Source organism: Larimichthys crocea, chromosome XXIII (genome assembly GCF_000972845.2).
Source record: "Larimichthys crocea isolate SSNF chromosome XXIII, L_crocea_2.0, whole genome shotgun sequence".
NCBI classification, from domain to species: domain Eukaryota; kingdom Metazoa; phylum Chordata; class Actinopteri; family Sciaenidae; genus Larimichthys; species Larimichthys crocea.
Genome location: NC_040033.1, coordinates 5678702 through 5700695, shown reverse-complemented (window position 1 = coordinate 5700695; position 21994 = coordinate 5678702). Strand labels below are relative to the sequence as shown.

Genomic DNA, 21994 nt, shown 5'->3' with positions numbered 1-21994 from the left:
CGAATGCACCCATGCATGTAAAATCACGGGGGAAGCTTTCATCAGTTTCATTATTCAGCGTCTATAGGAGTTATCTATATGATACCATCCCTGCAGTCTGTCTCTCTGATGTTCAGCAATGTAGGAATAATACGTGAGTCCTATTTTTAGTGCAGGCATCGACTCTCCCTTTAAATCTCTCAGTTGGACGCAGCCATTGATGTCGTGCTGTTTGTTCTCCACTAGAGTGTGCAATTCTTCTTCCCAGGTTTGAGCCAGAGGGACGTGCTTGTTGAAAACCTGTTGAGAGATTTCCTGCTTTTGCTTTCAGAGAAGATGCTCAGTAACTGGTAGCAACATGTGTGCAGGACTGGATGCCTCTTTCCTCCTTAATGTTATTTATTTATTTTTTTAGTTTCTCCCAGGGGATCGCTGTTCCTCCTCCCTCAGTATAAGGCTCCCCTCTGAGCACAGTGCTCCTTTGAGTAATCGAGGGTAATCTGCATGCATAAACTTGGGAGGCGTGAAGTGAGAAAGTCATCAGATATATATAAAAAACACGTGCTAACAAGACAATGTTCTTACCATGAGTGCAGAGAATTTAAATGAAGAGAGTGTGGAGTTCTTTATACAAAAGAAATCCTTGGAGCCTGAGAGCGTTTGCTTTATCTCCCCCGTGTTTTTAAAAAAAAATTTGACACTCTGACACTCTGGTCTGTCGAATTGGATTGAATCCAGACAAATGAGTCATTCAGGCTTTGTAAGCATAGTAATGGCATAAAAAAAAAGAGATGATTCGCTGTCACAGACTGCTAAACAGTTGGAGCAGTTGACACACAAGATACGTTTGCAATTACTCACTGCCAAAAGCGGTGTCTGTCTAATGAGCTAAGAGAGGCAGTAAGTCATAGGCCAATGAGATGTGATGGCTTGAGCAGATTTATATCCATCATGTAGAAAATCTTCCCTATGGGCATCTGCAGCATCCCTCTATCTCAGCTATAAATGAGGGTCGTTTGTTAAAGGGGAGTGTGTTTCAAATGCCAGCGGAGAATGCTGAGCACTTTAGATGAGGTTGATGTATGTACGTCTTCTAGGAAGCTCTGTGTTGTAGAAACGGGGTATATGTTACTCTCGAGCAAATCGCCACATCCAAGTTAACACTAGTTGGAAGTTCAGTACCTGGGTTGTTATATGAAATCAGTCTAAGTGGATATAACTAGCCCTGTCAATGGGAATAACAGCAACTGCTTCAGAAATTGTGCAATATGTTACTAACAGTGTAAAACTGTCCCTGTGGGGATTCGACAGCATTATCGTCCTTTGGAAAAGATGCGTACATGTACCTTTGCTTCCACATAAACATTTGGTGTTCAGATAATATCATACTGGGAACCAAACTAAGAGTTTAAACCTGTAGTAACAGACTTTATTTATTTTTGGGGGGCATCTGGAGGCAGTTAAAACCAAGCTGTAAAACAGCATCGCCATATCAGCTTTATATCTGCAAATTTAAGTCCAATATATTCACTCTTTTTACTCGGTTTTTGGTCTCATCCAACCTTCCTGAGGGAAATACAGTATGTGGCTCTTTAGCTGGTAAATGCTCCACAATGTTTAGCAGCTATAATTTAGAACGTTTTCACTGAAAACGGCCGTCTGATAGAGCTGACGATGACTTTACGAGAGCAGTGAGTGGAACATTAAAGTTGTGAATCAAAAAACCAAGACAGCAAGCTGAAAGAAGCTAGAACAGAAGGGAGCTGCAGAATCCGGTCACAGTTCTCCATGGGTTCATCACGATGAGTGACCTCTTTCATAGTTGACTCATATTTGATGCATGGTTGATTTAAAACTGTAGATTATAGATGATTAAAAGCCGATTTGTTCAAGCCAGTATATCAAAAAAATCCTGTAATTTGTAGATATCTACTATAAAACTAAGGAAATGTATTTTTTCATGAATACAGTGCTTTTAAATTTAATAATGACTGTTCTGAGAAAAGAAGCACTGTAATTTACTAAACTCAGCTTAGTAAATCATTAAATTAAATTAAATTAAATCTGGCTGTGATTATAGAGTTATTCTGTCTGATGCTCATTAAAAACGCCTTGAGTCAGGTAGGTGTATTAGACACAGCTGGCCTTGTGTAAAGTGAGTCTTTAATTTCTCAATATTTAGAGAGCAAAGTCACAAAATGAAGCGGAGAGATTTTAAAAAATACTCATTTTATGCCATGTCGACATCCTTTATATTGTATCCTTGAGGCTGTTTGTTGTATTAATTCATCACGGACAGCAGATGTCCCTGCTGTCCTGCTGGTTGCTGACATGGATGATGTTTATAGCTTCTTTGTTGTTGTCCTCATGAAGAAATACAGTTTTAAATAAAAAAAAAAATCATCTTCACGGTGCAACAACACCACTCTTACAACAGATGACTTTGACCTACAGTCCAGCCGGTAATCATATCCGCTGTATTGATTTATTTGATTTTCACAAAATTCACTTTGAGAGATTTCAAGTTTCAAAGTAAAAGCATAGAGAAGACCATTTGTCATTCTGGAGCATGCGAGAGCAACGGCAGTTTGAGAGGAGAGCGATATTGATTGAATTCCTGCTACTTCCATGCAGTTGGCTTTCAGAGTTGTTTGTTTCCGATGCACAATTCATCTTGGGTACAAAAAAAAAAAAAAGGTGTTGTTATTCAACCCACACGACAATAATGTAATATAGTGGAATGAATCGCACAAAATCTACATCCAGGCCGCTTCCTTATCCTTGTCTCCTTAGCAACACAATCCCCTTTGCAAGTAAGATGAGATGCACCTTTTCTCAAGTGTGCCCAGAGGTTGTGGAGGGAGTGGAATATTATTTTTGTGCCAATATCACTGTGTGCTCATATGGAGTAAGATAATAAGCATATAGAGTATTACAGCGGTTCGCTGCCGGATATTCTTTTCTTAATACAAAAAGGATCTTTGTTGTTGTAGTGTGAACAAGGAAGAAACAGTGTCACCTCGAAAGTCACACACAGCACCTGCTTTCAGGGTTTGGTCCTCTTTCAAAGGTATGTAGAGCATTTCTGAAGCATAGCGAGCAGCTCCGATACACCATATTTTGCATTTTTATCCACGTTAATAACAAGGATGGCAATGTCACTCAGTCTGTCCACGACTTTGATCCAGATGGAAATATCTGAATGGATGGATTGACGGGAATGTTTTCCCTCTCTTACATGAAAGTTTAGACTTTGCATTCGGCTCAAAGTGCCGCTGTGCTTTAAAAAACTCAAAGAGCCTCGAGCACGGATGCAGACATTTCCCATCCACAGTCTTGTTTTGACATCTCGAGTGACTTAAATGAGCTAGCAGGTTGAAACTTGCTTTGAAATATTTAAAATCTTTTTGTGGGAAAAACAATGCACTGTATAGTGTTTCCACAGTATCTCGCCATTTAAATATTGAATTCCCAACACTGAGAACTGATACTCTTGGGTAAAGCATCACTGATTTGCAGCTATACATGCAGCCCACATATTGCAATAGATTAGTGTGGTATTTCTTTAAAATACATCATGAGATGAGCTCTTTAAGTCAAGACATTTTTATTTATATAACCCAGAATCACAAATCAGTTTGCTTCAAAGGGTTTCATAATCTGCACAGCATCTCACCCTCTTGGATACTTGATTCGAATAAGCGGAAAAAATTCTCCACATAAAACTTTTATCAGAGGAAAAAAGGGAAGAAACCTCAGGACGCGGAGCAGAAGAGAGATTCCTCACCCAGGAGTTACTGATATGCAATAGATGTCAAGTGTATAGAAGAGATCAGCCAAAAATCTTAATGTATACAAAAAATACAATATCCTGTACGTAGATTGCAAAACATGAAGGAAGAGTATGGATCTAGCAGAACGTTGAGCAGCTTCAGGCGTTGAACCTGAGCCATGTGACCTTCTCTCATCTACGGACACCTGGAAGGTGAACAGGCCAGAACAGGATAGACCGACAAACACAAAGACAGAAGGAGAGAGGGACATGATAGCATGCAAACTAGAGAGAGAGAGGGGAGAAGAGAAGAGAGGCTGAATCTCCTGGGGGACGATGATCCAGATCCAAATGTCTGGATGAGGCGCTGACAGCCAGGAGGGAGAGAGGATCCCAGACGGCCGACGTCCAGCAGAGAGAAGCAGGAGTGAAAAAAGAGGAGATGGAAGAGAAAACTAGAGAGAGAGAGAGACAGCTTGGCTTGTGGGACTCAGAGATAAAAACAAGAGAAATTAAAATAATTAGAGTTTGTTTGTTGATTTCTCGTCTGCAGGACAAACACAGAACACAACTACTAAAGTTAACAAATTCACCGAGACTGAGACCGACCCACAGTGAGCTAACAGCGTCTACATAACTCACAGTAATCTTTTTCTTTCCACTGACTCTGTGTTCCACCTCTGTGCTTCTACGACTGGATCAATGTGACTTTTCATCTTTTGACAATATCATCCTCAAACATGAAAACCAATTGCACATCTCTAGCCAGTTCTTACCTTTCTGAAAAGAACACAGCGTGTTACCAATAATAATATTATATCAGTGTTTTCCGACCTGGAATGCGGAGTACCTCAGGGCTCCGTTCTTGGCCCTCTCCAATTTGCTTATATACATTTTACTTTTTGACTAAAATTTCCACTTCTGTTCTGATGATATTGGACTATATGTGCCTGTAAAGGCTGAATATCATGCTCAGATTATTAATTTAGCCTGTTTATCTGCAGTGAAATCCTGAATATCATGTCCCGTTACTAAAGTAGCATTAACTCTACACAAGTGCCTGATTCTTTAAAGTTTAACAGACAAAAATCTTGATGTTACGTTTGACCTTCCACCCTCTTTTGATCAGCACATTAAAGAAAGCAAGAACCTTTTTCCACTTACGTAACATGTCTGAAATAAGGTCTGAGGCAGAGACCTTAATTTATGTTCCAGACTTGATTACTGCAATGTTCAGCTGTCTGCTCCGCCACATTTTAGTACGGAAAGTATTCAAATGCTTAAAAAAAACCTACAGTTAGACTCTTAACTAAAACTAGGACATTCGATCATACATTCTGGCTTCACTTCATTGGCTCCCTTTTCATGTCAGGTCAGACTTTAAAGGTGCTTTCTGATGACTTGTAAAATTGTAAAAATGGTCCCTTCATGTCTGTCTGATCTCATTAGTGCCCTCTCAGACAGTTCCTGTCAGAGTTAAAAAGAAATCAGCAGGCTGCAGGGCCTTTTCCTGTCATGTCTATTACCCCCGGAGTAACCTCCCTATTGATATCAGTCAGTCAGACTCTGATGAGGTCTTTAAATCGAAGCTGTGTAGACACTATAAAGAATGGACGTTGTATCTGTGCACATCCTTTGATACCTTAGAATAACACTGATGCCTCGATATGACCAACATAAACAAGACCATTAGTGACAAGATTGGCGTTGATATAGTTCCTTGGCTAGTTCTTCTCATCACCAGATCAAATTCAGCCCGATTCCCAGAGAGATGAAACGTTGGGTCATGAGGCAAAGTGTGCCCCATGGTGGCCCAGGGTTTGAATCCAACCTGTGGTCCTGTGCTGCATGTCATCCCCCCTTCTCTCTTTCTCTCTCTTTGGTTGCTACTATACAATAAAGGTTCAAAATAAGCCACAAAAAAAAAAAACAAAAAAAAAAACACCACCTTTGTCCACAGGGGTCGCCAAAATCAAACAAAATTAAAGATTATAGCTGCTTTAAATCGGATTATACAGCAAGAAACCAATAATACAACGTGTAGGCCTGGATACAACTAAAAATATCAATATAATAAAAAACCTTGTGAGGCTTATAGGTAATATATTGTGTTTTTTTATTATCAGTAATTAATTTATTCTTTCATTTATGTCATGGATGATGCTGTAAATGTTGTTATTCTTTCATTTATGTCATGGATGATGCTGTAAATGTTGATCAGGACTATAAAAACTATAGAAATTAAATTAAAATAACATTAAAACTAATCAGGTAAAACAGAGAGGGAGGTCTCAGTGAATCCAAACAGATTTTACCAAAGTCAGTTAAAACGAGGGGGGCGGTTCAATGCAAATGAGTATTAAAAAAACGACTCTAGTGTTGTTTTTGGAAGTCATAACTATTTCTTTTTCATTACTGGAGGTTTGCATCCTAAATGTATGGATGTGTGGTGTGAACTCCTCCGCCGTGCGTGTGGATGAGCCGCGCCTCGCTCCGTGCGCACCCCTCTCCGGCCGCGGAGGATTGGTCTGCTCCGCCGTTAAGCAGCGCCCTCCGTGTGAAGCGAGGATTCATCCACAGTCTCAAAGTATCGCAGCGGAAACACAAAAAAGAAAAAAGCCTCAAGTCTCGCCGCCCTTTGTGTGTCTCTCTCTGTAAAACGGATCCTGAAAGAGCGCAAAACTGGACCCGTACACAATGACCATGTACAAGGGGAAGCGTCGCAACAATCGATGTAAGTTTACGCGGAGGAAAGAGCAGCGAGGACGCCGTGTTTACGCTGATGTCGCCCGATGCAAGTTGCAGAAAAAAAAAAAAAATACTGGAGACGTGATTCATGCGTACTTACCCAGATGCATCCGGATCCGCTTTGCAAAGCGGCTGCAGGCCTGTTTTTTTTAAGTTGTGCTCATTTGCATGCAGTGTGCTTTTACGCGGACGCAGTTTCCTGCAGGATAAAGTTAAACCTCTTTGTGTGTTTATATTAAATATATATTTTTATTATTATTTTTATTTTTTTAATAACTTGATCGGAAGTCACCTGCTGCACGTCTGTCTGATTATTGTTTGCATCAATCCATGCACCTGCTCTGTTTTTTTTATTATTTGCTGAAGTTGGCACACATTATCATAAAAAAAAAAAAAAAGTGTCGACTCATCAAGGCTTAACGAGGGCTATTAATAATGAAAACTCATCTCATCATATTGCAGCAAGAAAATCTCATTTCCAAACTGTGGGAAGTGTTTTTAATGTGAAATCTGCTGCACACATAGACTCCTATGGTGAGGAAGGGGCTTTGTTTGTGCGGATAGTATAAAGTCTTTTTCTTTTCATGCAGACGTGTCATGCAAGCTTCCTAATTGTGTGGATTTATGTCTATTTTGGATGTTTTTCTTATTTTCTGACACTTTACTCGGCAAACTGTGACACGATTTAATCAGTCACTCGAGGAAAAGAATCCGCAGATTGCTTGATGATGTGAAATATTTGTTAGATGCAGCCCGAGCTGTGTAATCAGGGTGATATTATACAGCCGGGAGAATCTAATCTATCTAATGCAAGCTTGTTAGAGCTGCACGGGCCAGAGCGTGCTCTGATATTTAAAGCATATGGATGTTGTGGTTCACTAATTACCTGGTGGTTAAGTTGTTGTTGTTGGCACATGTTTTTTTTTGTTTTTTTACACACACACCTTCCTCTCCATCTGGTAGGCTTTACATCTGCAGAGTGTGAGACCGGTTTGTTGGATTTAGAAAGTGCAAAAATGCAAAAAGCTACAAATAGATCGCACTGCATAACTTTCTGGATGTGCAAGGTTTGTGTTTAGACAAAAAAGGTGGGAGGAAGCCCAAAATCCGGACAGCTTGCACAGAAGAGTCAGTGTCAAGAGACAGAAAGCTCCTGGAGCAGCGAGACAGTGGAAGGAAGAAACATTTACATGATTCTTCCAGTGTTTTTATTATCACGTTTACGTCTACAATGAGAAAACTACTCTTATTAGTGTTGTGCACTGATAGATACTGTTAAGTCAGCAACTATCTTATGTTAAGCAGCTCGCGATGTGTTCAAATGCAGCAAATTTGGAACATTTAAGGACGTGACCTCTTGAACTCATTAACGTCGACCTCGTCAGGCGTTTCTGCAACAACGGGAGCTCCCTTAAACTGCAAATTTAAAAAAAAAAAAGGCTCAGTGTCAGCACTGCCTGGGCTGGGTGATGGAGAAGTAGTGTGGCAGCTTTATAATGCAGCAAACGGCAGAACAATGGATGCACGAGCGACAAATAACGACGTGTAGAGATTTTCTGTAGGTGCTAGTTAGTTTGAGACGGCGCCAGCTGCTCTTATTTTGAAATGCGCCCTGCAACGGTGCTGCTGCTGCATAGACGTGATTTTAACACGTGAAAAGCTTTTTTTCTTTTTTTTTTTTTTTACAATTAGCGACCGTCTGTTAATTAGAAAGTAACAATCTGGTGAAGATATCTGCTGCGATGTTGTTGGTAACGCCCCATCGGTGAGATTTATCTTTGTGCTTTGTTCTTCATCAAGAGGTGGTGAACTCCTGCGAGCTTGTTTACGCTGGTGCCTTTTGTGATTTGATTTAATTTGGAAAAGAGAGAGAGAGAGAGAGAGAGAGAGAGAGAGAGAGAGAGGCTCTCGGCTTCTTTTCTTGTGAGTCTGAGTATTTTGAGTTGAGAAGTCCATAAATATTTAAGATTTTGCAGCTCAGGAATCTTTGGAGATCAAATAGGGTTCCAGCCTCTGCACCACCGGGGTTTGTTTTGTGTGTGTGTGTGTGTGTGTGTGTGTGTGTGTGTGTGTACAGTACATCATGTCGTTCTTCAGGCAGAAGCAGACTTTGAAGCTTTGATACCTGCTAATGAAAACTGATCATACAAAGAAACTTCCCGTGGATTCCCACGTCTGTCCTTGTTTCGGTTGCTGATTGAAGGCAGCGCATGACAAACGAACGTGCTGCTTCACTGTGCTGCAGATGCTGGTTTGTGTGGTGGTGGTGTTGGAAGGAGTAGGGGGAATAAGGAGGTGGAGAGAAGGATGTTACATGTTCTCCATGTTCTCCATGTATCCCAAGCCATGTGTCAAGGGCAGTTGTGGTTGTGTATTTTGTTTTTCAGCTTCATTTTGCCTCCAATGTTCAGCTTGGGTGTCCGTGAGAAGGAATACAAATCCATATCTGCTGCTGCTCTGCTCCTCTTGAATAAACCACCAGCAATTACCAAATATAATCCGTTCCAAATACTTTTAACGTAAGATGCAGTCGCTGCACTTACAAAAATTTAGCAGCTGTGCTTCCACATTTTCTTTTTTCTTTTTTGACTTGCCCAAGCAACAGCATCACGCTGCGCTCTGTCCTGAAAATGTCTTTTTTTATATATCTGTCAGAAAGGACCTAATGAGAGTCCTCTATCGATGATGAAATAATGTGACAGAGTTGTCACAAGGTGTCGCTCCCCCAGAGTCCTCGACTCTCCCACCATCACCACCACCAGCAGCAGCAGCTCAGCTCGCGTTCAGTAGAGCAAAGGCTGTTTGGATCGTCTCCAGGAGAAAGCGCCAAATCAGTGTGAAATAAAGACGAGCATTCAGTGACACACGTACGAGCGCCGGGGCGCCGACGCTCACGAGTTAAACGGGGCCTTGTTATCCACGTCACTGCGTGCAATAAGGGGGAGAAGAAATGTTGCAAAGTGGCTTTTTATTATTATTTATTATTGTGAAAGAAGCAGAATATTCAGAGCAACGTGCTTCTGGTGAACGTGGTGCATTAATATTGGATCTAATGTTGCACGGTTGACAGATGTGACTGCAGCAGTGTACCAGTCTGAAGAAGGGTGAAATTAATGTCTGTCAAGTGTCGTGGCAAGCGCATTGATAATAATTAGACAACTTGTAACGTCTCACTCTGTCTTTCTGTCTCTCACTCTCATCACGCCATTCGTCTCCAGACTTATGCAGGGCATGTTTAACACGGTATCTGAGAGGAGATTTAAAAATGACATCACATTGTCATGCATGTAGGCCAGCAGCACGCCTGTGAAATCAGTAATTCTCTTTAGCTCCTGCTTTTAAATGAAATATAAAATGTATAATTGGGGAATTAAGAGGCAGAGTGATGCCAGAACAACTCAAAGATTTCTGTTGTAGGTTCAAAGCTAAAGAGCCTTAAAGGGTGGGTTTATTTTTAGCAGTGAGGAGAGTCGATGTCAATAACCTCATTATCAACGGTTGTCATGTTTGTTTCTCACAGGAAACACTTGTCCTCGTCTGTTTGGAAGCGTGTGTGTTTGTTTTCATGGCTCGCTCCCCACCGCTAAGCTTTCCCGTGTTCGTCCATCCAGCCGAATCGTCTTTTTTTTTTTTTTTTTTCATTAAGCGCATCATTGTTGACCCTGGTCGAGACGGCTCGCTGGGTTTTACAGGTCACACAGAGAGGGACGCGATCTCGAACCGATGCCATGCCTTTATCTGTTCTGCCTGTGCCTGAAGGGGCTCGAGGATTACGAGCTGATCCCCCCACAGACTTTGGTCCACACAGCCTTCGGAGAGGCAGCGAGGCAGGGCAGCAGACTGAAAGTCACACTCGAGTGTTTGCAGAGCGAAGTGATGTGCCAGTTTTCTAATGGGATGTTCACCGAGATGTTGTAGTCATACATAATAAAATGGTTGTTTGGTGAACTCCACTACTAGTCATTGTTGTTGAGCCATGGAAGAGGACCGGTTTGGATCATTCCTATAACATAGAAATACAACTGAAACAGACAATCTGTTATTGAGGTCATTAATTATCAATTAGTCATTTGTTTTGAAACCAAAATGCTAAAAAACTTCATTGCTGGTTTTTAGTTTTTATAATACTTTACTAAATATCTTTGGTTTGGTCAAACAAAACAAACAATTTGAAGATTTCAGGCCTGGGGAGTTATTTCCCAATAATGGGCCAATTGAACAGAGTTATTAAATGGGCCGACGATTATGAAAAAAATGATTGTTAGTTGAAGCAGATGTGGCTTGAGTGGAGCAGAAATAGAATTTCTTACTTTTTAGCTCGGAAACGATTAGTTTAAAGTCTGATAGCTGATTAATCATCAAGTCATCCCCCAAGAAAATAAATATTAGCTGGTTCTGAGTTTGTCAAATACGACGATTTTATACTTATTCTTTCTTTTATATCATTGTAAACTGAACGTCGTCTCTGGGTTTTGCACTGATGGACGAGCAAAACATTTGAAGACTTGACTTGGGTTTTGGGGAACTTCTGATTGCCATTTTTCACACTTTGCAGTCTTTTATATATTAAATATTTGAATTATTCAGAATTCTTTTACAGACAAATCAATGAGGAAAATAATACTTTGCAGGTTGCTTGTGCATTGTAGCCATTGTTGTTTTTTCCCACTGTGAAGTAACCAATGCAAATTTCATGCAAATGATATGTTCCCATTCACACATTACTGAGTGCAGAAAATGAACTTTACGGCACCGTGCCTTCCATAACACAGTAATCATACACATTAGAGTACAGCATAATATAGGTCTGCAATTATTTTGGCTCTCTCTCTCAGATACACTCAACTCAAACAGGCATCAAATCCTCACATATGACACATGACACATATGAAGCTAGAACCAGCAAACGTTTGTTATGTTGCATTATTGAAGCAATTAATCGATTGCTAAGATAATTGCCAATCAAAAAACGTGTTTATATAATGTATAAAATGAGTTTTCTTCAAATTAAAATCAAAGTATCTCATCACACTGATGCCAGAATCTCAAAAAAAATAACCAATACTGCCAGACAACAGTTCATGCTGGCCTAACATCTGTAGATATCAAAGCTATATATTGCCTTTCCGTATCATCATATCCACTTGGTGCCAAAGAACAGGATGTGTAAACTTAACATTTTGAATTCAAACAGAAAAATGTAGAACCCCCCTCACCTCACCTTGAATAGCACTGTTTGATGTTTGATCTTCAAAGCTACCAAGAACAGCACCTTTGGTATGCAGATTGCCCCCTGTTTCCTCCCCATTCGTTTTCCATGTCCACAACAGCCGTCTACAACTTTACCCTGCTGCGAATCCACAAGCAGTTTTTTTTTTTTTTTTTTTTTTGCCAATGCTGAAAAAGTTAAACCCTTATTTCAGTCTGAAGGGACCACAGCGCCTCGTGACCTTGATTGGGGGGGTCTTGCCGGGCACAGAATGGTAAGAACAGGGCTGATGTCTGAGAGTGAAGCAAATGAAATGTGAGGTCTGATTCAGCATTGAGCAGGAACGCTCGGAAAATCAGAACTCGTCAGGGGTATCTTGAGGACCCTGCAAATGGCGTGTTTGATTGTAATTCACTCTGAGATTTTTTGGGGGGAAATCTGTCAATTTAAGTTGTCGGCCTGTACCCGCAATACACCCTTTATCAGTCCTTGGAAATATATCAGAGGAGCAGAGATGAAAAGGCATATCTGGAGTTTTATGATGCCCGCACCAGCCGGGGCCTCGCCTGCAGGTCATGATGTACAGCCTTTGGTATTAGATGCGGCAATTCCTTCATCTTAGACCTCCTACGTTCCTCACAGACCTGCCCAGCCTCACAATTCAGCACAGAGCTCAGGCAGACGAATCTCTCACATCCCTACCTGTCCTTTTTTGCACGTCTGTCACCTGCTTGATTCAGCCCTTTCACAACGTTCTTTGCTTACGTCTCTCCCGCTGAGGAACAATTTGCATGATTAGTTACTTTGTTCAATTAATTAAGACATCGGGGAGATTGGCGCCGGAGTTTCTCGCTCCGTGAGGAGATGATCGGCAGCTCCCTCGGCGTCCCGCTCTCTTATCCTTTCTCTTTCTGCGTCTCTGCCTTTTTAATGTTTATCTCATCAAAGGGAGACAGTTGGCGGTTTGCGAGGAGAGGAGAATGAAATGAAATAACACGCAAAGGGGGAAAAAGTGACAAATGTGTTGTAGAGCCATCAGCTCTGGCCTGTAGGGAATTTTTCTGTTTTTTATTTCTGGAAAAGAAAAGAACACATTTCTCATTCCTTCAAGGTCCTTGCTGATGCGTCTGAAAGCGAGTTTGTTGCAGTCAATCACCTGCTTGCTGTTCTGCACATTTGTGATATGACTCAAAAGGCGACACCAAAGCTTTTAAGGTAATCGGGAGGAACAAGACCTTCTGTACCTCGATGGTGACAAGGTGTTTTAGGTTTGCAAGACTGCCCCGTAAATTAAATCTCTCTTTAAGTGAAATTTCTGTTCCTAAATCTTCTGACAAAAATGATGAAATACTCTCTACGTAGAAACACTTGTAGTGATACTTTAGGTTTACATCAAGCAAGCCGTTTCGTAATATCAATTATTTCAACTTTGCCTCTGAGAAATCTCGTGTTTACCACCGGTTTGGCCAGGTGGAGTCCTCAAAATACTACAATACCCATGAACCTTGGCCACTGCCACGAAGAAGAAGCCAATCAGAGGGGCTAGTGATATTTTCACGCAGCTTTTGGGATCACAAGATTCTGCCTTTGTTGCCAATTTATCCACATTTAACCCATAATCTGACAAGTTATTTTAAACTACAGATTATATTAGAATTGTTAGTCAGTCAAGCCACCTGGCAGTTTGGGATGGCATTGTGAGTCTGCCGGCCCACTACGTTGCTCCAAACTCAACAATAGGACGTTCATGATTCCCAGAGGATGAATCCTACTGACTTTGGTCATCTCTTCACTCTTCATCCAGCACCAAAAGATCAAAGATTTCATTTATCTTCTGTAAAATCTTAGTATGTACTGGTTTTGTTGCCACAAATAGACATTCATGGTTCCCAGAGGATGTACCCTAACGATTTTTGTGACCCCTTGACTTTAATGTGGCACCATTATTCAATTCTTTACAAAATACCTTCACAATGACATTCCCATCAGCCTCTGCTGTATTTGTCTTGAGTGCTAATGTTAAAACTAACATAGTAAACAATAAACCTGCTAAACTACCAGTTGGCATGAAGTTCAAAGTGTCAGAATAATTCCTCATAGAGCTGCTGGCTTTGCCGTAGACCTGTAAGCTCAGTGATTGGGTGTTTCTTAACTACAACTCCCAAGATGTTTTTGCTAAGTTTACTTGCATTCATATAGAGAGGCTTGTAGCTTTTGTCCTTTTATCAAATAACCAGATGTTAACACCTTTTTAAAAAGAGAGGGCCTCAAACATATCACATCTCGATATCATACCTACCAGAACAGCTAGTACATGGCATGTTTGTCAGGACCTTTGTGTCCTCAACTGCACAAACCCTGCCCGTTTATTTTCAGTCTTTCTCGGAAGCGCAGTTAAGGTGATAAATTGTTGTTTTGTCAATTATAGAGCCTGCGCTGCTCCATAGCAGGTGTCCAAACAGGTCAGAAACTAACAAAATCAGCTGTGTTTTGGTTTCTGGGTTGTTGGGTTCTTTTTTTGTAAGTGCTGAAGAAAATCTGCCGTGAAAAGCAAAAGGAGTCTGACATGCAAATTACTGCTTTTGGTGTGTCTTCAGGCACAGTTGGTGTAATTCCAAACAAGGCGATCAGTCACTGTAAGTGGGTTTTGGTCTAAGGAGCATGCACCGCATTTGTGCTCTGGATGTGAATAGCGCAGCGTTATGACGGCTTCTCGCAGAAGAAATTGATTTTCAGGAATCTGCCCCTTTTTGTTTGTCTTCCAACACTCCGCCCAAACTAATCCAAGAAAGGGTTTTTGTCTCCCATGACACAATCTATCCATGTCTCCATCTCTCTCTGACCTCGTGGTGACCCCTTCTACCCGTTGTCTGTTAGCTCTCCTCCAAAGCCTCAGGCGATTAGCTGGTTTTTCCCCTCCTCTGTTTGAGAGAGAGGTAGTAACAGAGACACGGAGAAACAACAGTGTGATTTGTTGCGGCTTCAGCAGGACCAGCAGGTTTTCTTCCTGTCCTCCTGTTCCATGCATCCTCATTGGGTCCTGTTGATTTTTCACAGATGTACTTTTCTCATCCCAGTTGTTCCCCCGCAGTATGTTACCCATATGGCTCAGTTTATGGCCTTGATTTATTCAAAGCCTCGCCTTCTATCGCTCCACCGTTATTCATCCCTTGCTAATGAAAAGAGGGGGGGGATAAGACCTGCAAAGCTTTCGTTCGTCGATTTAGAAAAGGCCCCACAGGTGATGCTCGGCACAGAAACTGCTCATAATGAGGTACCTCAGTGTGCACGGGAGGATATATGGGATGTGGGAGAGAGTGACGGATGGCGAGGTGAGGTTAGACATCGTCTTGTGTGAGTGCATAGGGGAAGGGAAGGTGATGGAGAAAGAAAGGGTGAGGCCGAGGGCAGGAGAGGAAAGTATGAGCAAGAGTAGTCTGAGGGGAGACGGCGATGTTAAGGCAACAAATGAGACCAATAAAACACATGAGCAGGTTCCTTCGGGGAGTCACGGATCCTTGTTTTCTTGACAGAGGAACACAGGCCTGTCCTCGCTCATTACTTCTGCTCTGTGCCTTCTGTCCTTCCACTGCAATTTACCCCCAGAACCTTCACCCCACCTGGTTCCTCAGCCAATAGCGGTGTTACCTTTAAATATTAATATATAGCTGGATTGTGTTTGTTTCTGTATCTACACACAAGGCAGACATTGCCAAGCTGAAACATATCTATAAATAATTCCAGGGCTGCAAATTTGAAATTGCATCATGTGTATGTTCTTCCAGCTGCAAGGTCGAGCCCTTTTTGTTTTACTCGCTGCTCAGACTGAGCGCTATAACACACCTTAAAAAACTCATTGGGCACCACAGACAGCTCGCAGGCCTCGTCCCAGTGTGACCGAGCTGCAAGCGAACAAACCGAATGGAGAAAGAGGAGAATAACTAACAAACACTAAATGAAGACGTGTAAAGTTTTGGTCCCTGACCCAGGGTACAGTTCATTCATACCAAACTTATTCCCTTAATGCTGTACAGATACAAAGCGTTTTGCTAAAAGCTGCATCTGAGATGGTCCTTCACAGCATGTCTTGCAATTAATTTCTCTTTTCACACAGTCAGAAGTGAGGGCAGCTCCACAGTTAGTGGGGGGGTGGCGTAAAGTGCCTTTGTGCCAAAAGCTGCAGGTAGCCTTTGACTTAAAATAGTTTGCACAAACCAACAAAACAGATAAAAGTACTCAGTATTTCTGTAAACCGAGGAGGAATGTGTTTTATCTACCAATTCTCTTTCGAGCTGAAACAATGACTGCCAACCGTCTGGATTAATCCTTCAAGTCATTCATCAGAATCAATATCAAGTTTATTCCCAAGTCGTCTTTCACATGGACAGAATTTGTCTTTGTTTTTGGTGCGTAACAAAATAAAAAATGTAGTTATTAAAAAACCATAGGGAAGATAAAAATCGAGGGCTAAAAGATATAAATATATGTACAGAAATGTGCAAAATATGTGTCATATCTGCAAGATAATTAATAAATGTAGAATCTAAAATATGTTAAAGAAAAGGTGTGCGTGTCAGTAGATCCTCTGTTAATAGAACCTGTAGGATCTGGGTCAGGAAAAAACTTTAAACTGTTTTAATTTTAACTGATATCTTTGACAGACAAACATTTGGACGATACAGCTGTTACAGGGTTTCTTCTATGTCATTGAAAACTGAATGACTTTTTGGATTTTGGACTGTTGGACAAACAAAACGAGCAATTTGAAGATGTCACATTGTTCTAGGGACCTGTGGGCATTATTTACTATTTTCTGACATGATACAGACTATACATCAACAGTTTATTGGAAAAAGTAGTTGACTGATTAAAAGTAATGGAAATAACCTTTAGTTGCAGTCATGATTGGATTCATTTAGGAGCAGCTGGAAAATGTCCATCCCAAAGGCCAAGTTGACGTCTTCAGATGTCTTGTTTGGTCGTACAAACTGTCACAAAGATATTTCAATTCACAAAGACAAAGAAAAGTGAAGAAATTATGAAAGATTCTCATATTTCTGAAGCTGGTAACACCATACGTTTAAAACAACATGACCAATAAAGTTTCAGATTCATCCTCAGTTGATCAAACAGTTGATTTGTTTTTAGCTCTAAACTTTTCCCATGCAGAAAGTGTGCTATTGACCGCCCCAGTGAACTCAACTCTCGAACCAGACAGTCTCCTGACAGTCTCAATCAAAGTGGGATGGAGCTGTCTGATTGCCGATGCAACACTTGTCCAACGCCTGGAGAGAATAGCTTGGATTTGGTTGAATACCGTGTATGGTCAAAGAAGAGATGGAGGTTTTTTTAGGTTGCCAATTATCATTTAGTCGGGTTGCTGCGGGTTAATTAAGATCAGGTTCAAGTAAACCTTCAGATTAATGAGCAAAATCATAATCTCCTAAATCAGCTTCATGGTCTGCAGATACACACACCGCTACGCTCTGTGTAGAAAGTCTGTTTTAGCATGTCTAAGTAGGCAGTATACAAACAGAGCAGGGTTTAATCCTGTTTTCTCGTGAGAGCAGCCACTGTAAGAAGGAGGCAAGAGTTTGCTGGAAGCGTATTTTCACCTGAATGCAACTCCCCTCCCAGGGAATTGGGGTGCTTCCACTTACTTGGTGTGTTTGGAGGAGAAGGGGAAGGAGAAGGTGGTAGCGGCAGGGCAGACGCATAATTTATTTAAGCAAATGTGTATCGCCGGAGGGAACGAAACGTTTGTGAGAACATGGCGTGCGGAAAAAAAACAACAATTTGTCAGAAAGTGCCTTTTTTAAGTGATGCACGTACCCACGAGGCTCGTATCCACAGTGAGTTCACAGCACAGACGAGGGTTTTAGTCTCCCAAGGGCACCTTGTTGATTGGCAGATTGTTCTTCTTAAACTTTTATCCTGCAATTTGTGAAGCGGTCTGTCTGAGTTCTTTGCTTCTTATATGTGTGCAGATGGTTGCAGAGGGTTGTGTGATGGGATCCCGCTGCTTTTAATCCGACTATGCGCGAAAGTTTTCCTGCCTCGAACTGATCCATATTCTTCAGAATCCTCTGTGTCGTTTCATTCATCTTTTTGTGAGAACAGCGTTCAGCTCGTACCCGGCCTCGGATACGATGCTCAAACGTGTTATTCTCTGCTTAACTTACAGCCTTGTCTCTGCGTTCATAAAGTTTCTGGACTGGTTTCATCACCTTTTTCTGAGTGTTCTTATTTTTGACCCGCTGGCTGGCTGGCTGGCTCAGCTCCCAGAAGCCACTCAGAAAATGTGAGGACATTGCAACACCCTTGGCAATGCACGGATAGCTATTTGAAAAAATTCGCATCACTGACTGTATAGTCACAGAAGTGTACACCTGATGGTGTTTGCACAAAGGACGAACAGTCGGCCATAAATCAAAGCTAACCCTAACATCCAGCTTTTTTCTTTATACGCTTATTCTTTTTCATTGTTTTGATGTTTTCAAGGATTTTCTTCTGGGGAAAAAAAATAATAATTTCGTTTTGAAATCTTTCCAGTGCAAGGTAGCAAGGTCTGCGGTCTTGCCTTGGAAAATTACAATGCGCCTCAACATCAGTGAACGCGCACCACAGCGCTGCTTCCTTTTGTGCGTCGCATGAAAAGTTCGGTTTCACAATGGGAACGGTGCGGAGGTCACAGACGTTTTATAGTTTACTCTCTGTTAGGAAGTAGTGATTGAGATGGATGGGTGGATATTTAATGATGTGTATCATACGTATGTCACAGTTCTTGAATGGGTTCAGACACTCAAACTTAAGTTCCACTTACTACCTTTTTGTATTTGTGGCCTTCATCAGCACGCATAGTATAGGCAAATGCTAAAGGCGCCGTCCATCCAGGGGGCGTTAAACATATAATGTAATAAAGGTTCCATATTGATATAAGAATGAAGAGCACTTTTGTATATGTTTACATTAAAATGTGTTCAATCGTGTGGAAGCAAAAGAAGGTCGTAATGATTTGAAATGTAACTGAATTTATACTTCAGTACTACTATAATATTATTATAGTATAGTACTATAATAATATTTTACTTTGAAAGAAACTTCAATCTGAGTTTATGTGATATGAATTACATTATAATTCACACAATCTTTTTTGTTTGTTTTGTAGTTTTTTTCTTTTAGCTTTGTGAAAGCAGATTCAAATTCAAGCATCCGATATTCAAAATCCTAAATCTTTGTTCAGATAAAAGTCAAATAATTACGGCCTTTCTCTGCTTACACTATATTATTATAAATACATGTATAAAAAAGACATTAAAGATGCTCACAGGAGTTTTCCATCCATCTATTTTCTTTGGGTTACCTGGGGTCGGGTCGCGGTAGCTGCAGGTTTAGCAGAGCCTTCCAGACCTCCTTCCCCACAGAAACACATTGTAGCTCTTCTTAAGTGGTCCCGAGGTGTTCCCAGGTTAAATGGGCTATGTAGTCCCTCCAGCAGGTTCTGGGTCTGCCACGGCATCTCCTCCCAGTTGGATGTGCCCAAAACATGCTCAAAAAGGAAGGCGCCCGGGCGGGGCGGGGTGCATCCTGATCAGACGCTCGAAACTCCTCAGCTGGCTCCTTCCCCTCCCTCTGAATGTCCGAGCTCCTCACCCTGCCTCTAAGACTTCTTCACAAATCTGTTAATAAAGACTCACGGTGTCTGCACTCAGCTACAGTATACTCAGTCATAACCCATTATTTGTTCATTTGCTGCGCATGAATGAAGTGTTATGGCTAAATCTCGATTCATGCGACGAGCGCGAGACTGACGAGTGATTTGTTGTGTGTTTTCCTCAGACATAAACATGGCAGGCGAACCCAAGCCATACAGGCCTAAAGCGGGCTCCAAACGGCCGCTCTCAGCTGTTTACAGGTAAGACTCCACTCATCGCATGCGACTTTGGTAAACTGTGTTTCACGTTGGCCGCTCCCGCTGATGTAAATACGGAGCAATCTCATGAATAAGAGGCTTCCTGTTGTTGTTATTATGTTTGAAAGTTGAATTTCTAATTGAGTTTTTAATGTTCTCCACATTCATCAGCCTTGACTGGAGTTTGTAAAGCTCAAAGGAGATGCTGTTTGCATGAGCTTCATTAAGCGTGACCCTGATTTATTTTTTTTTCGCCCCGCACACATCTCCTGGTCACAAACGGATCAAAGCAGTGCTTGTTTACCGCAGTCTGATGTGACAGAGGGGCAGACGGGTTTCTCTTCTATTCACCGGGACACTTTCTTTGTGTACTCTGACAGTTTATCCATTAGCAAAGCTTATATTCCCCGCTAATTGATCCCCTTTTTCTGAATTGTTGGTTTGTTGCATTGCATGTCATCTCGCTAATTTATTGGTTTGTGCATTGTCTTATTATAAAACCCTCATTTGCATTTTCTAGCTGCAGCTGAAAAACAGTCCGGGTGTAATATGGTAATTATGGAACAGGAACAGGAGAGTACTCTAAAATTGAAATATTAATACATTAATCCTAATTAAAATTCCAGCAAGAAACATTTGAAAACAGCACCTCCTTCGCTCCTTCACTTCTTTTTCCTCAGTTCTAAATTAGTTGCCATCCTGAGCGTGCACATAGCAATGATTTTTTTTTTTCTTCCTCTCCAGGGTCCAAGAAAAGATTTTTCTTTCATTCTCCGACTGTAATTCCCCCCCCAAAAAACGTATTTATTTTTTTTCTTTCCCCCGTATTGATCAGTGGTCTTTGCATGCCAGCACGACTTAGTGTTTCTGCTTAACCTGCAGTGAGCTTTAGGCGTAAAAAACCAGAGCGCGTCCGCTTGAATTAAAACAGCTTGAGCTTGATCGGCTTCAAACTGGCTCCTCCTAAATACAATATCACACTTTCTCCACGTCTCTCCTCCCCCCTCCTGTCTCTCCTTCTGTCTCTCTCACAGTGGTTATGAATTCGATTACGAGTACTACAGGGACGATTTCTACAGCAGGTATGTATCACTTACGTTATGTAATCAAATATTTGTTATAATTCTCACTCTGCACGTACAGAATAGTTTGAATTCCTAATAGTCTCATAAACGATAGCTCCTTGATCTTTTAGCCGAGTTGGCTGCCTCTTTTTGAATATTTCCAGCAGACTTTTCTCTTCAGTGTGTAAGATTCATAACTGTGTTTTCATGCATATATATAAAAGTATCTTTTTTTGTTTTTGTCACTTAAAAATCATCCTTTTATATCAACAGTGGCAGCAGGTCCCCTTCCAGGTAGGCCGTCATGTTGAAACACTAAAAACTGAACACTGCCTTCTTAAACGGTGCCTTTTCAAGTGTTTGTTTCTTCTTTTTACACTCAGGAAGGGTGAGGGTGATGTGAGGAGACTGCAATTACATGAACTCGAACATAGCAACTAAATCTTTTTTAATTTTGGCCATAAAAGCGTCTCGTTTTAGCCTCACCAGCCGTTATTGAAGACAAAATGAAAATGAAGAAGCAGTATTCTTGTTTTACAGTGTAGAACTAATTAGTCCCAGTGTTGTGAGTACGATGATAAAAATGTGAGAACAGACTCATTTTACTCCAACATAAGCCTGTTTGGTTGCTCAGCTTCCAATGTATTGGCAAACATAGCGTTATCTTAACACAACTCTGGCTGGAGATGCTGATGTGTAAATCCAATTAAATGCAGAACGTCGCCAGCGTTACTTCTTAATAGCTTTCAGAACCTGTGGGTGTGCTTGTAACTCCACAGAATAATCCAGCTAGTTAATGATGTGCTCCTTGGCCTACTTTCTATCGATTTTAATACTCATGTTAGCCACTTGTAGTAATAACGTGGTGAGATCCAAAGCTTGTTATTCCCAGTTATGTTGCCAATCTATGATTGGGCAATCAGGGTTTTAGAAGAGCTGTTTAGCGAACAATCAATAGGACTTCCCTCTAGATTCTTCCTCATTAAAAGTTTCCCCCTTGTCAGATGTAATTCGGCGAGCTTCCTCCAGCGAGGCGCCTTCAAACAGTCAACTCGTCAGAACTGGCTGAGCAGATCAAGCATGCAAGCTCGTACGCGGCCGACGAAGGCAACACTTGTTTTCTCTCTCATTTATCCGCCAAGTGATCAGAGCGCTTATCAGCCGAGACATTTTCTAAATGTCAGACTTGTTGAGCGGCCGTGACGGACGTCTGCTGTCACGGAGAACAGTCAGAGCTTGACACCCTTTCGTTTGACATTTAGCACCCTCTTCTCTTCATCCTCTTCACGTGCATGTAATAGCCTTGACAG

General features: G+C 41.3%; 1 protein-coding gene across 6 annotated transcripts in view; it reads left to right on the top strand.

The window, feature by feature from the left end:
* The window catches only part of LOC104931496 (RALY RNA binding protein like), a 93917-nt gene that overhangs the window by 57060 nt on the left and 14863 nt on the right, over positions 1-21994 (top strand). For 4 of the 6 annotated variants that reach the window (XM_027274080.1, XM_019254177.2, XM_019254176.2 and 1 more), the window contains exons 3-5: positions 19548-19623; positions 20655-20702; positions 20958-20978. In XM_027274080.1, coding sequence (XP_027129881.1) covers positions 19548-19623; positions 20655-20702; positions 20958-20978 — 145 coding nt within the window. The remainder of the gene's footprint in view (positions 1-19547; positions 19624-20654; positions 20703-20957; positions 20979-21994) is intronic. The other 2 variants (XM_019254179.2, XM_019254178.2) reach the window with 1 other exon arrangement.